Here is a 15,225-nt window from a genome sequence, read left to right on the forward strand (position 1 = left end):
GCAGTGATCGTCGTAGCGGTGTCTAGTTCTAAAATCAGGGTTGTCTTCGCTTCATGGAGCTCTGGCAATAATCGTTCTGTTTTGGCCTTCATGCTGCAGCACTTTTTAGACCTGCCTCCATCTTCTTAAGATCTTTTGTCTGGATTGATTAAGCCACTGTCACCTTCTTCAGTTCTTCCAGCTTCAGCATTGTCTGATATTCATGGGCATGCATGGTCGAGGCTGTAGTTAGAGGCGCCAAGACCATTCCATAATGGTGTTACAGCTCATAGGTGCATGCCCGACAAATGGGTCAACATCGAGGCTGTGAGCAAACTCTGGCTAATCTTTTGCCAAGATGTGAAGGAGAGCACTGACTACCTCCATATAAGGCTGAAGAGCAGTTGCCCCCAAGGTCTTGGTTATAGCTGCTTCGAGTTTTTCTATTTCTTTGTCAGGCATAACTTTGACCTAATTTGTTGTAATGATCCGACACAGGTATTGTTTGACTTGTCCTCGACCAAAGCTGCTAGCTGCTGATGGTTTTACATTGCATCCTACTTCTTACCTGGCTTGAGGCCTATTGTTTTTACTTGGGAATACAGGGGCAATCTGTTCTTCTGGCACATCCATAAAGCGGTCGATACATTTGTCACGGTTTATTTCCTTTCACAACTACGATACGCAATGCACCCCTGCCTCTGAATTCTAATATATTTGTAAAATTTCCAAACTTAGAATAAGTATGATTGTTTCCTACATGCTTGGCTTAAGCAAGTACTTTATAAGTCACCAGCTGATCACTCTTTGCATGCTTTATTTTTGTCAGTAGCATCTGCATTTCAAGCTGTTCATCTTTTGGAGATGACATCATTCCCATGGACACAGTTCTCAAACGAGTCACAATCTTTACAGTGGAATAGAGAAACCCAGCACACCTGTTCCTGGAGGTATTTTAAGACCACGTTATTCTTATGTGTAACTATCCACATGCTGTGCATGGCGGTCACTGGAGGCCAACTCGGAAAGCATATCATTTTTCTTCATTAGGGCCTTTGTTGCACTGCAGTTGTTAATAATGTATAGCATTGACTCTCTGACAGAATGCCCACAGAGAATCAGTCGTTAAGTCACTCTCTTGGGTCGAATATGTAGGCTTAGGAGTCATTTCAGGTCAAGAGTCGGATTTTGTACGTCTTGTTGTATCGAAAGGTGAAGAGAAAGAATGATGATGAGCTGAAAATGTCATGGTAGAGGCATTCCTGAAAGTTTAGAAGAAAAGTTTTTCTGCAACCTGATGAGATCATAAGCTGGTCCCAGTCCACTGGTCTTGTTTCAGATACGATTAGTAACTTCTCTGACCCATAAGACCTCCAGAAAGGTGCCACCAAAAACTATGTGGGCAACCACGATGTACTTTGTGTCTTTAAAGCTGGCGACAGCATGTCGAAATATATAATATCTTGACATGAGTATAAACTGTATCACGAACTTTTATGCTACAATGACACGCAAGACATAGGAAGAAAGGCTTATGATTTTAACTCAAGGAGCAGTAGCTCTAGTATAAAGCAGGATGCTGTCCCAAGACGACACTACTCAACCCTCGTCAAACATCAGTTGGAACAATTATAAGATAATTAACCTATGATGCAGCTACAAAAGCTTATGTGGACTCCCGCAAGCTGTTTATCACTGTATGCACAAAAGAAAATGGTGGTCTGTATAAGTGATCCTTTGACATTGGTGTAGATGGTCCAAAACCATTGTAGATGGCTATACCATGATGGCACCAGGATGGATGCTTTACATCGGGCCATCTGCAAGCAGAAATGTGATTGCAATAGTGACTTTCATTGTTAACATTGCTGAAATCACGTTGTGAAATGTTATCAATCCCAGTGGTCAGTTTGTTGGCACCACTAAATTTAACTCAAGGGAACAAAGATAACTCCTGGTCAGCATCATCATCACCAGCCCCAACATTGCCTGTGCAGTTGTGTCGCTTCTAATTAAACTTGTTCTAGTTATTCACTCTACCATGAATCAATTAACACAACCACCATCTGCCTTTCCTTCAGATGTTCTTTTGGAACATCCTATGATGTATCCTTAGCTGCCTGTGGAGCAGCCAGTGGGGGTATTACAAATATATAGGCTGTATAAGATAAGTCTTTTCTAGTAGTAACTCAAAGAAGAGAAAGAGAAGAATGCTACCCTGGGCAAACATACCACTATGACATTAATGCTTTAGATGGCATGGACACTGGCCTACTGAAGGCCAGTATGGCAACAGGTATCGGTGGCATTGATCACCTCTCCACTATTATTGCTGTCTCAATGGTTCTGGGCCTAGAAGTGACAGCTCTAGTTCATTAGCTACTCGATGTGGTTGCCCAGTATATTAGGTGTTTCCAGGCTGTTAAGTTCAAACAAGCATGATTAGATTCGGGTGCTGGCCAAGGCAAAGTTTAACACAATCTCACATCACGTGTCTACTGCTCCAGTTGACAGTGAAATCTCGGATCATGAGCTCAGACTGATCCTTGAAGAAGTATAAAAGCATCACCAGATGAAGGACGAGATCCAAGCTGGAACATGAAAAGCCTGTGGCACTCTACAGCTGGATGAAGTGACAAAAACAAATTCATAAAAAGTTTAGGGACAAGACAAGGGCTTCGTTCAAAAAGAAATCTGCCTGATAGGTAATAGCCTGCATAGATGCTGTCCCATATTTTCTAGTGCTGTTCCCAGGATATACATCAGTTTCTGATAGCCCAGGGCGTACATAAATGGCACAAAATCTATCTATGCTGGTAGGCCACTGGAAGCATGGTGGGCTGTAGAACGCTGATGTGTTTCCCTCTCCCCTGTTGCTGGATTAACAATCACTGTATTAAAAAGTTCGACCTCCTATAAGTGCTGATAAAGCATTCATCATCAATTGCTTGCACTTCCCTACAGACTACTATAAATGTGGTTTCTGTCTAAATTATTTTGCACTTAATATACGACTAAAATTTTCCAAAGGAAAGTAGACACCTTTCAAGATTATGTGTACACTCGCTCGTAGCTGTCCAGCAAGAGCAAGAAAGCTTGTATCCCAGCGCTCTCGACTTGAATGACGTGTAGAGTCCGAGCTGAAATATGAGAGGGACAACATAGGTCTATGTTGGGAAACTGCAGCATAGAAGCATTTATGGCAATAGTTTCTTTACATCGGGAGACCACGGCATATAAACATTTCTGGCAGTAGTTTTTTTCCACAGCATACAAATATTTGTGGCAGTAGTCTCTTTATGAGCTGAAAGATACCAAAAAAGGTAGCCAAACTCCCCACTGGCCATACCAGAAAATGGATGGATGGTCTAGGGATGATACATGTTTAAATTAGTTTTCATACATCTCTTATACATTATATTCATATTACCACTCGTTCATTTCAGCTCATTATGTGAGATATTTAATATAGTTTATGAATCAAAATATTAGTGCCTAATTTTTGTATTTCAGTGAGTTCGTCGTATTTTATAACAAAAGTATTTTATGCTGACTACTCAGTGAGATTAATCTGGGCCTGCTACTGATTAAAAATTTAGACAGGGTTAATGTATAAATATTGAGAAAATATTACTTATTTTCATCTTGTGTTGATAATTCACGAACAAAGAGTAACTTAATTTTATTATATTCAATCCAAGGAACAAACCCCAGATAATTATGTGTTTAGCTTAGACGTTTATGAGTTTCTAACGTATATTTGAATATTTGATACAAGTCTTCATTTATATTTTTTATATGAAACTCATTTTTCATCATAGTCCAATATGTCTTCAGTTGATATCGTTAATAAATGTAAGTAAAATAACAGACTTATCAAGTACTGGACATACTAAACCATTTAAAAAAATTCAAATTAGAAAACAGGACTATATCTAGGTAAATATGATTATCTTATCTTGGAATATTTTAAAAAACAAAATAGGTGAAATAACTATGATGAAAATAAAACTTCTTGCAAAAATGTTTCAATTTTGTTCTTTCTTACAGTAAGAGATGTGGTCTACAGATATTTAAACCAATACACACAACTCTAACAAAAACACATGAAAACCAACTAAACAAAACACTACAACAAATGAAAAATCAATACAATATCAGAATACTTTTATTCTTATCTACCAGATCGACTCATGCACATCACGACTATATGGTATCCTCAAGTCTTAGAAACCTGATTGTCCACTAAGACCCATAATGTTGGCCTATGAATTATTCAACTAGAACCTCGGTAAATACATAGAGTAGGCATTTTCTAAATGTGTAACATCAGCTGGATTCTTTTACAAATACTTTTTTAACTTTAAATATGTTCTTGATCAACTAAACCATAAACTCTTAATGGACAGTTTTGAGGTTATCTCTCTCTTCACAGAAGTCCCAACTTCTGAAGTCTGCAAAATAGCTTTAGAACTTTATATCCAAGACTTCAACCCATTAATACAAATCCCAGAAACCAATTAGCAACTCTTATGGACTTCACTACTATCAAAACTAACTTTATGTTCAATGACCAAAACTACTGACAAATAAATGGCTTAAGTATGGGCAATCTCGTGTTTCAAATTCTACTCAACATTTTCATGACACAGATTGAATCTCAATTGGTCTTTTCAGCCTTACCCCTCCCACTATTCTGGTACAGATATGTTGACGATACAATTACTGGATTGACATCTACAGAACACACACTTAGTTTTCCAACTACGTTAACTCTATACACTCCAACATCAAGTTTACCTGTGAACACAATAAAACTAACCAAACAACATTTCTCAACCTCAAGATCACAAGAACCAATTAACAATTCAAAACTAGAATAAAATTAACGAGGAAATCAATAAAATAAAACAACACTTCATCAACTTCGACAAATTTCCTCCAAAAACCATTGAAAAAATTATACCCACACACTTATGTCAACAACAAACCACAAAATCTTACACTGCTGCGTACCATATATTCCAGATATCAGCAAAAAAATAACTAAGATTTGAAAAACATACAACAAAACACAACTTTCCAGTAAACACTAAATTTATTCAAAAAACAAACATAAAACTGAAGTCCATACTATGTAAAAACTACACTGAGAAGCACAATACCAACATTATTTATAAAATACAATGTAACAACTGCCATGACTTCTATATTGGAGAAACATGCAGAAAAATGGAAACCAGATTTTCAAAGAACACAAAAAACACCTTCACACGTTTCTGAACACTGCAAATCGAATAAACCTAACATAACCATATAAAACACCCGGATGCTAAGTAGGGAAACAAATATAAACAAACACAAAATCAAAGAAGCCCTACTTATGCAACAACTCAAACCTAAACTGAATCAGTATGAAGGAACACCTGTATACCTATATTAATTAATAACCTAACATCTAACTGCAACGCCACCTACAATCCCATATCCGTTTATACTCTCGTTCCTAAGACATGCGCTCGACAACGGTCAGTTGCAAATTCTCTTTGTTAACCTAAAGATGACCTAAGAGTCTCAAAACGTTGTTCTGTACTTTATTTTAATTAAAGGTTTGATACCTATACCACTCGTCTTGCCCTTGCAATGGCACTGCGGCACGTCTGCGGACTCACACCTCTAAAATCGGGTTTCAATACCAATGGTTGGCAAAGGACAAATAGCCCATTTTGTAGCTTTTTGCTTAATTCCAAACAAACTAAACCAAAAACTAGCCATCTTGGGTATAGTTTTTCTCTCCAGATGGGTTTCTCGTCCTTACGATATTTTCTTGTTAATGTTGAATTATTGATGCAAAAATTAATATTTGATGGATTTAGTAGAGAAACTTTAAATAAAATTATTAAAATATTATGTGATAAATATGTGCTAGATAAGTATAAAGAAGTAAAAAATTAATACAATTTTACTGAATGTCTCTGATAAGTCTTTTTAATTTTTAATAAAGTCATTCAAACAACTTGGTACTACTTTCACGAGATGAACACCTTATCACATATAAATGCTTGTTTAGAGTCTGATAATTGGTAGTTAGAGTGGACTTAATGGGTGGTAGTTGGGAGTATCTAGTTAGTTTAAATAACTGGTTGGGGCCTTTTATACTTTGCCTTCTAGACTAGGCCCGGCATGGCGAAGCGCGTTAAGGTGTGCGCTTTGTAATCTGAGGGTCGCAGGTTCGCGCTCGAGTCGCGCCAAACATGCTCGCCCTCCCAGCCGTGGGGGTGTTATAATGTGACGGTCAATCCCATTATTCGTTGGTAAAAGAGTAGCCCAAGAGTTGGCGGTGGGTGGTGATGACTAGCTGCCTTCCCTCTAGTCTTACACTGCTAAATTAGGGACGGCTAGCGCAGATAGCTCTCGAGTAGCTTTGTGCGAAATTCCAAAAAAACAAAAACAAAACAAACATTCTAGACTAAAAAATAAATAACTCTAGTGCCAACTTCAGGTAAGTTTATCTTACCTACCCCTAAGTGGAAGTGCATTATTGATATTATTGTGGCTTCTTTTTCTTCTTTTTATTTTGCAGAGCAGTCATCTTCTCCCAACTGTCAGCAAGCAGTGAAGGGTGATATAGATGTGGGACACTGTGGGCTTCAGCACCCACATCTCGCTCTCCTAATATCTATTTCATTTGATTATATTATTATTTATGAGTCTTTTCGTGTGAGACTGGCAAACGGAGGTTAAGACTGATAGACGATGTGTCCCCACCGCAATGTGGGTCCTACTTCAGCAGTTACCTCCAAATCCCAGGATTCATTTTACATCCCACACAATAGCTTGTATCCTTGTGATCTTTGTAATTTGTACAAAGTTTTTTACGTTTATTTGGGCTTGCTTTTTTATTAGAATATAGATAATGGTGATTAAAATTCATTAATTTGCTCAAAATCACAATAAAATAACGACATTTATTATTTAAGGGACATCTCTTGGATTTTTCTTAAAACTATACGCAATGAACCAAGAAACGACAAATGAGAATTCTGGTACGAAACAAAACTCCTTAAAAATTATGGTTATCAGTCAATCTTTCAAAACTTTTTAGATAGAGATAAAAGTTGACAATGTATTTAGATTTTAAAGCGAGAAGGACATAAGCAATAATTAAATTACTTTATTGTCATGTATTCACTTCAGTGCGAGGCATAACAAAGCAATGCCAAGCATGATAAAATTCCTTTGACTGCCTTACTCTGAAACTGCTTAAATAATGAATTAATATTTACTGATCAATTGATTCATGTTTTGTAAAATTGTTCACTCGATTATAATCGATGGCAATAGTACTTAATAGTGTTTTTATTTTTTTTAGTGACAATTGAAATAAATTAAGAAACCAATGTAATACCTCTTTGTCATTTGGGTTTTCTATCGACATTTACAAAACTTACATTTCTACAGAATTAGGATAACAAATGAAAAACCTCTTCCTAAACACTTATTAATTCCTCTAATTATGCTCATTTTTTAGACTATACTAATTTAGACTCGCTAAAGTAAAGGCTGGAATGTCCCTAAAGGCCACCCAAATATGGTGTTGGGGTATAGAAGTAGGTTTTAAGTCACTGAACTCGAATCTCGCATCGAATTTGATGTTCCTGTCTTCCTCTGGATCCTTGAGTGACATATTGAAAACTATATTTGTATCCATTTACAAGTTAGAGATGCCAAAATGTATACATGTATTCAGGTAACACGAAAGGTTGTTCTAATGGAATTGTTTGGTGTACTTGCCCCCCCCCCCCTGATGTACTGTAGAAGTAATCGGGGATAATGAAAGTAATTTACTGGTACATTATAAATCATGGGAATACTTTTGAGCCCTGCGGTGAAGGATGGTTATTTTATGTTAATGTAAGAAAATGAGATTATTTTTTATATAGATTTAAGTTAAGTGAAGTATTTACAAATTAATTTATATTTTCTTTTTTTTCGTATTTCAGGTGGAAAATCTGAGTCTCTCACTGCCACCTACTTTCAGAAATATATATATATATATTTGGATTTACTAAACCGGGTAGATAAAAGTGCAAAAAATTTTCTTAGCTTTGTAGAACAATGTATTTTACGTACACTGAGTCGTTTAGAACTAGCCTTAAGAACAGACTATCTCTGTTGTCAATCCGAAATCGAAGGGTTATTATAGTATGCTGCAGCATTGCTTTTATTGCCACATTTATATTGATGGTTGGAACCGTAAAAAGAGAAAACTATTCTTTTCTAAACTTTGGTGAGTGTGTTTCTAGAATATGTAATTAATCTAGAAAACATTTAATGGTTTCAATACTAAAATTATTTCTTTTGGACATAGAGAGACTGTTTTATAGTTTTCTTAAATACACAAAATACTAACACAAATTCAAGATATACATTTTAGCCATTGGGGAATTACATGAGGTATCTCAACAGTAACATTTCCTTCTTGTTGTACGTGTGTAATTATATTATGATTCCCGAAAGGTTCTTATTTTAATAATCACTATTTATTTAGCCTTTGAACAAAATATTTATATTAAGGATTTAAAAGGCTATCATATGATTTGACTTTGATTCAATACTTATTTTATTCTTATCATGTAAAGTTGTTTATTCTATATAATGTAACTAATTACAATGGATGTAACATTACAAAAGAAAACAGTTCTTCAGGAAACTTGTTCTTGAAAAGATGCAATGTATAAATACATGTCGGTTGTCTCTTTTGTGTGTATCTTAATTATTAGCTATGATTCTCATACTAATCCACATCCTTCACGTGTCTTTCAAATAACCACAACTCAGTTCTTCTAACTATTATTGTCAGTTGAAGTAAGGGTTGTGCATAGTCTAGTACTTGACGTACCAGGTTGCGAATCTGACAGTCCCCGCTGGTACAACGGTAAGTCTACGGATTTACAATGCTAAAATCAGGGGTTGGATTTCCCTCGGCGGACTCAGCAGATAAGCCCAACGTGGCTTTGTTATAAGAAAACTCAAACACATATCTGACAGTCCAAGGTCCAATTCCGCGATATGCTGATTTCAGCTGTTAGAATTTTTCTGTTGTTGGCAGAAGTTTAAATTACGTACTTCTACACGTCTGTGGTATGCACACGTACATTGCATTTTGTACCTCCTTATTTAAATATTTTTTTTCATTTATTCTGCATCTTTGTAGTTTCCATGTAGCACGTGTTTCAGGAAATTATTAATTTGACTTTATTGTAGCTGGGTTTGTTCATTTGTTGTTCTATAGAGATGACGTTTACCCCACTCATAGATGTTTGTGCTCTAATACTACATGTTGTGCAGAAGTTTAAATGACGGCAGTGTGCTTCATTAGTAAGGTAGATGGTATTTAGAGGTTACAGTCTTTTTAAAATGAATGAGAATCACAAGTTCAGTCACGTGGGTAGTGGAAGTGTGTATGGATAAATGTAACACTTTCGTTAAGTAATAAACGTTAAATTTAAACACTACTAAACTGGATCTTGGTTGGTTGGTTGAAGAAAAAGTATATTCTCCCTTTATAAAATGGGTCTGCCTAATATAATTTGTATAAATTAGTTTTACCCTACAAAGCCACAACTGAAATCGGCCATTTCCGACCTAACTTTTTAACTCATAAGGTGCCGTTCAAGTTAAAAGTAACAAAAACCCTTATCGTATACAATACTAAACGTTTATGTACAATATTGTTACATTCAAATGAAAAGAGAAAAACCTGAATCAATGAAAAAACAACAACAGTGTAATCTACTTAAAGTTGACTTATTAGTTTATTGTGTAGAATTATTGTTTAGCAACAACTGTAAAAACATGGAAGTAAAATAAAATCTTTCATAAATTTTCATAATTTCATAAATTACAAACTCCTTTGACACGTTATTGCAAAAATAAACTGTTATTTATTATTTATAATTTAATATAATAAGGATTATATTAAACTAGTTCTTAGAAGCTCGTTTCATAAACATTTTTACGTAAAGAAAATAGTGGTCTAATTAACGAGTATGTTTAAATAGTACTACAGATGAAAGCGCTAGAGTTTCAATGTTTATATAATTAAACATATTTAATAAGCTTGTTTCGGCCCGGCATGGCCAAGCGCGTTAAGGCGTGCGACTCGTAATCCGAGGGTCGCGGGTTTGGGCCCGCGTCGAGCCAAACATGCTCGCCCTCCCAGCCGTGGGGGCGTTATAATGTGACAGGCAATCCCACTTTTCGGTGGTAAAAGAGTAGTCCAAGAGTTGGCGGTGGGTGGTGATGACTAGCTGTCTTCCCTCTAGTCTTACACTACTAAATTAGGGACGGCTCGGTGCAGTGGGCTAACAACCTACTCACTTAAAAACCTGTTGAAGAATTCGCAAGTGATTGCGACCCTATGTTCCTTGATGGAATCGAGTGTTGAATGAATAAGTTTGTTTTACATAACACTTATTAAACACGTACCTATATTAAAACAATATTCTGTGTATTATTCAATAAAGTTTAAATTACAGGACTTAGTTTTGTTCTGCCTGCATTTTAGAATATTATAGTGAGAAGTATGTGTTAATATGAGAAGGAATGGTGTTTAATGTTTTCTTATTTTTTTTCAGCCTTCACCACTTCCACTCCTTCTCCCTCTAAAGAACTTCACGTCATTTTGATGACTTATGCGCGAGGTGGATCCTCGTTCTTGGGTGACTTACTACAAAGCCATCCCGACGTTTTCTACCTTTACGAGCCTCTTCATTATTTTGGAAATGAAATACTTTTACCACAAATACCGACATCAAGAAAGTTTCTGTCAGATATCTTTCGGTGTAATTTCAATAACTGGGATTCCTTTCTGATTTGGGCCAAACAAAATATGCAATACAAAAACCTTCAAAGAAATAACAGATTCTGGAGCGCTTGCTCGGTTAAGAGAAACACAAAAAATTGTTATAACGCCCATTTCATTACTTCATTCTGTCAAAGATATTTGATCAAAGTCGTTAAAGTGATCAGGTTTTCCCTGAACCAAGTGCAAGAGATGTTAGAAAAGAACAAAAATTTAAACTTGAAAATAATCCACATGGTACGCGACCCTCGAGGAATTATGAAATCGCGATTAATGGAAAAAGAGGTTAGTGTTTGGTGTCAGAAGAGTTTATGCTCCGATTTCAAGTCCTTGTGCACTCAAATCAGCGATGATCTTACTTATGGGTGTGAAATTAAAGCTAAGTTTCCTGAAAAGTACAAACTTTTGAGATATGAGGACCTTGCCCAAAAACCACTAGAAACTGCCCAAGATATTTTCCGATTTTTAGGAAAAGAATCTCTTCCAGAGGAGGTTGTAAAGTTTGTGATATCGCACACTAAAGTAACGAAGTTTCCAGTAACCAAGGAAAAACTACTTTGGGAATACACGACTTTCCGAAACTCCTCTGCTACTGCAGTTTCATGGATAAATGAACTTCCATTTAACATAGTTTTAAAAGTTCAGTCTAACTGTATAGATGTATTTAATCGAATGAGTTACAACAACCTAAACACTTCCTCTCAGATCAATTATACTCTACCTTTTAAAGAAACTTTCGATGAAAACAATATTTGTTGAGCAAATGACTTTCAGAAGATACCAATGAGTACGGCCCCGCATGACGAGGTGGTTTGAACATTTGACTCGTAACCTAAGGGGCGTTTTAATGTACAGCCAAACCCACAATTCGTTGCTAAAAGAGTAGCTCAAGAGTTGGTGGTGGGTGGTGATGACTACCTGCTTTCCCTCTAGTCTTGATTTGCTAGAGACGGCTAGTGCAGATAGCCCTCGTGCAGCTTTGCTCGAAATAAAACAAACAAACAATGACAACAGACTTGAAATAGGCAAAAATACACAACCCTATAACGTAAGCTCTTTCGAAATGATGGCTTTTTTCATTAGTTTTCTCGAAGATGGAAGTTGCACATCGCGTAATAAAATAGTTTTTCCTGTATCATGTAAGCCAGAGTTCCATTATAGTATGATTCATTCAATTTCATAATCTCGCTCCCAGTCTAATAGTGCAGCAATATGTCTGTCAATTTATAAGACAATAAACCTATTTTAATGTAACTTTGTCTGTAACCACAAAGAAACAAATCGATTACCTGACTCTGCAAGAAGTTGAGTTTAAGCATTCAAAGTTTATGTGAAACAATTCGTTATATATTGGAGCACATAATTTCTAGTAACAAACCTGTTGAAGAATGACACTAAATGTACTTCACGAACACTAGTTACCAAACAAAACAAAACCAATGCGTGGAATGTTCAACATTTAAATTTGACTGATAATCATTACTGGCTCAAATGTCATCCAATGATATCATGGGTTCTAATTGAAGGGGTGGGAAAAGAAAATTTTATGAGGAAGGTATTAAATTAAAAAGCTGAAATTTATCTAAATTTTTAATAAAATGGTCATTAAAACAAACGAAATAAAGTGATAGTGTTTATAGAAGTTTTAGTTTTTTTTTATTAAATGATGCAAAACGAAGTATTCCATATCAAAGCTGAAAAATAATATGCGATCAGTATTATTAGATTTTCCTCTCTCTTTTATTTTACACACATTGTCATAAAAAGCTAGAATTCGATGTTCTTTGTGTGTAGTGGAAAAGAGGAAATACAATATAAGAGAATAATATAACATGAGCAGGAAGGTAATTTTAATTTTATTCCATTCGTTCACGTTATCAAAATTTTTGTCCATAATATACGTAATTGAGGCTTTAAATTGTTGTCCTTTAGATATACATAGTTTTGATTTTAATTGGAATGAATATGTGTAAACATCTATTAAAAATTCACATTTCTCATACATAAATATATATGAATTTATACGTATATATATTTATATATATATAAAAACAAGTTATTCTATTCGTTTTAAAACTGCATGAAATGCATTCTCCCTCCTCGCTCAAGCACTAGCTTGTAAATTTATATCAAAAATGATTTTGTTTGTTTGTTTTTGAATTTCGCGCAATGGTACATGAGGGCTATCTGCGCTAGCCGTCCCTAATTTTGCAGTGTAAGACAAGAGGGAAAGCAGTTAGCCATCACTATCAACTGCCAGTTCTTGGGCTACTCTTGTACGAATAGTGGGATTGACCGTAAAATTATAACTTCTTCACGGCTGAAAGGGTGGGTATGTCTGGCGTATATCGAAAATGAAAAGCTTTTACAGGTATGTGCCTAGACGTTGATACTATAAACTAGAAATGGCGTATTAATTTAAAAAATTCGTCACAGTCTTATTCAGGTGCCTGACTAGCAATGATGTTTGATTTTAAACCAGGTTGATGTGCGCAGCCTTGAGATTTTTTTCCCCTTTAAACGCATACACTTTTAACGAAATTAAATACTTTTATTTCGTGAAGAAAATATACACTTGTTAAATTTGATTTACGAAGTATTTCGTTAAAATTGAATTTCTTGTAATTTCTAATGAGGTTATGAGTAATATGAGCACCAGCCGCTTCATACGTCTGTCTGTGGTTAACCAGAAAGCTGCACAATGGGCTGTCTGTGCTGTATTCAACACTAGTATGAAGTTTCGTATGTTATGCTAACAAAGACAACGGTGTTCATCAATCAACTATGTTATGTTGTTATTCTCTGTGATAAATTGTACTGTCCCATTTACATGCTACAGATCTGGCATAACCTGGTGGTTATGCGTTCAACTCGCAATGCCCAGGTACGGTTTTGAATCCCTTACACTCCTCCTTTCATCTGTGCTGAAGCTATAATGTTACGATCAATCACACTATTGAAATGTTTTGAGAAGGCTAGACTGAGCAATGATTTTTTTAAAAATAAATATACAGAGTTTCGACAAAATTTTGGAATCGTCAAAAGGTATCTGAAGTTGAGGTTTTATAGAAACTACATTTAGAATAAATGTTTGTTTTTATTTCCCAGTCAGACCGTCTCAGAACTTTTATTTTCTTAAAAGTGGGTTCTTCGTTATGAAGTTTTAATCTCGTTATGTGTTGGTAAAAGAGTCAGTGGTGGGTGGTGTTGACTAGCTACTTTCTATATAGTCTATCATTTTTTAAAGTAGGAACAACTAGTAAGATAGTCCTATTGTAGCTTGTTACGAAATTGAAACCAAATTAAACTGATTACAATGTAATCATTGTTTAATTTACTCAGATTTATGAGGAAATATTTAACACAGAGTGTAGAAATATCCTAATTCATATTCAAAATGGAAACCTTTTTTCTGTCTAGAAATATAACTGGAAATTCACCATAGACAACGTTCTAGCAACCTCCTTCATATAAAATATCTGCAGTCATGCTAAACATATTAACACGGTTTCGAGATGCATAAAATATCTAACCAGAGACATGAAAGAGGTGAGGCAGTTCTAAGCCTGAAATCTTATACTGAAGTGGTTGTTGTTTTTTCTTATATTATTTTCTCTGGTTTGTTATTTAAACAGTTATTGATTTTGTCTTATTGTACTCAATAACAGTAACCATACGCTACTAACTAATTAATAAATATTTGAAATTTTGGAATAATTCTTCATTATTGCTTGGTGAATCATGTTCTTTTATTTTGATCAAACGTTAATTATCGGACCGATGACCAACGTCCACATTTTAAGCTGTATCACAGTGTTGCATGTCTTATTCTCTAAATAAAGGGTTGAGTCGACGTTTGGATGGTGAGAGTAATAAAAATTCATTCCAAAATTCAACGAAACCAATCAGTATTAGAACTACTATGACGTCACAGTTTGTTTAAAGCTGATTATGAATCTGGAACGTTTGTTTGTCTGTTACAAAACACAAAGATACACATAAAAACTGTTCGGGAGAAAACAGTGATGGGAGATAAGAGTAATAGATCAAAACCACTGAGAAAACACAAAATTGAAATAAAAACAAATTTATTTCATACTGCGACGTTTCAAGCGACTGATCTTCGTGAGGTTTAGTTTTATTTTTACAATTTAGTCTGTCGTAAAATATTTGCTCGAAACGTTTCTAGATAAAGTGAATTTGTTACTATTTGTAATTTTGTTTTGAATGAAAGAAGGTTCTGTGGTCAATTTTTCAGTAAGTTACAGGTCACCTCTCATGGGAGCCGTCATATTGGATTCATCCATCTCAACACTTTTCACTACCCAGCCAGTATTAAAGCAAAATCGGAAGTCAAAGAACACGAAAGTTTTAAAGTT

General features: G+C 35.3%; 1 protein-coding gene across 5 annotated transcripts in view; it reads left to right on the top strand.

Annotated features, from left to right (window-relative positions):
• LOC143256746 (carbohydrate sulfotransferase 1-like) overlaps window positions 1–14,699 on the top strand; it is a 56,895-nt gene extending 42,196 nt beyond the window's left edge. For 3 of the 5 annotated variants that reach the window (XM_076514384.1, XM_076514385.1, XM_076514386.1), the window contains 2 exons: window positions 7,983–8,269; window positions 10,620–14,699. In XM_076514384.1, the coding sequence (XP_076370499.1) occupies window positions 8,098–8,269; window positions 10,620–11,605 (1,158 nt within the window). In that variant the 5' untranslated portion in view covers window positions 7,983–8,097 and the 3' untranslated portion in view covers window positions 11,606–14,699. The remainder of the gene's footprint in view (window positions 1–7,982; window positions 8,270–10,619) is intronic. The other 2 variants (XM_076514387.1, XM_076514388.1) reach the window with 1 other exon arrangement.
• The last annotated feature ends 526 nt before the right edge of the window (window positions 14,700–15,225 follow it).

The sequence above is a fragment of the Tachypleus tridentatus genome, chromosome 7, assembly GCF_004210375.1.
Source record: "Tachypleus tridentatus isolate NWPU-2018 chromosome 7, ASM421037v1, whole genome shotgun sequence".
Taxonomy (NCBI): Eukaryota; Metazoa; Arthropoda; class Merostomata; order Xiphosura; family Limulidae; genus Tachypleus; species Tachypleus tridentatus.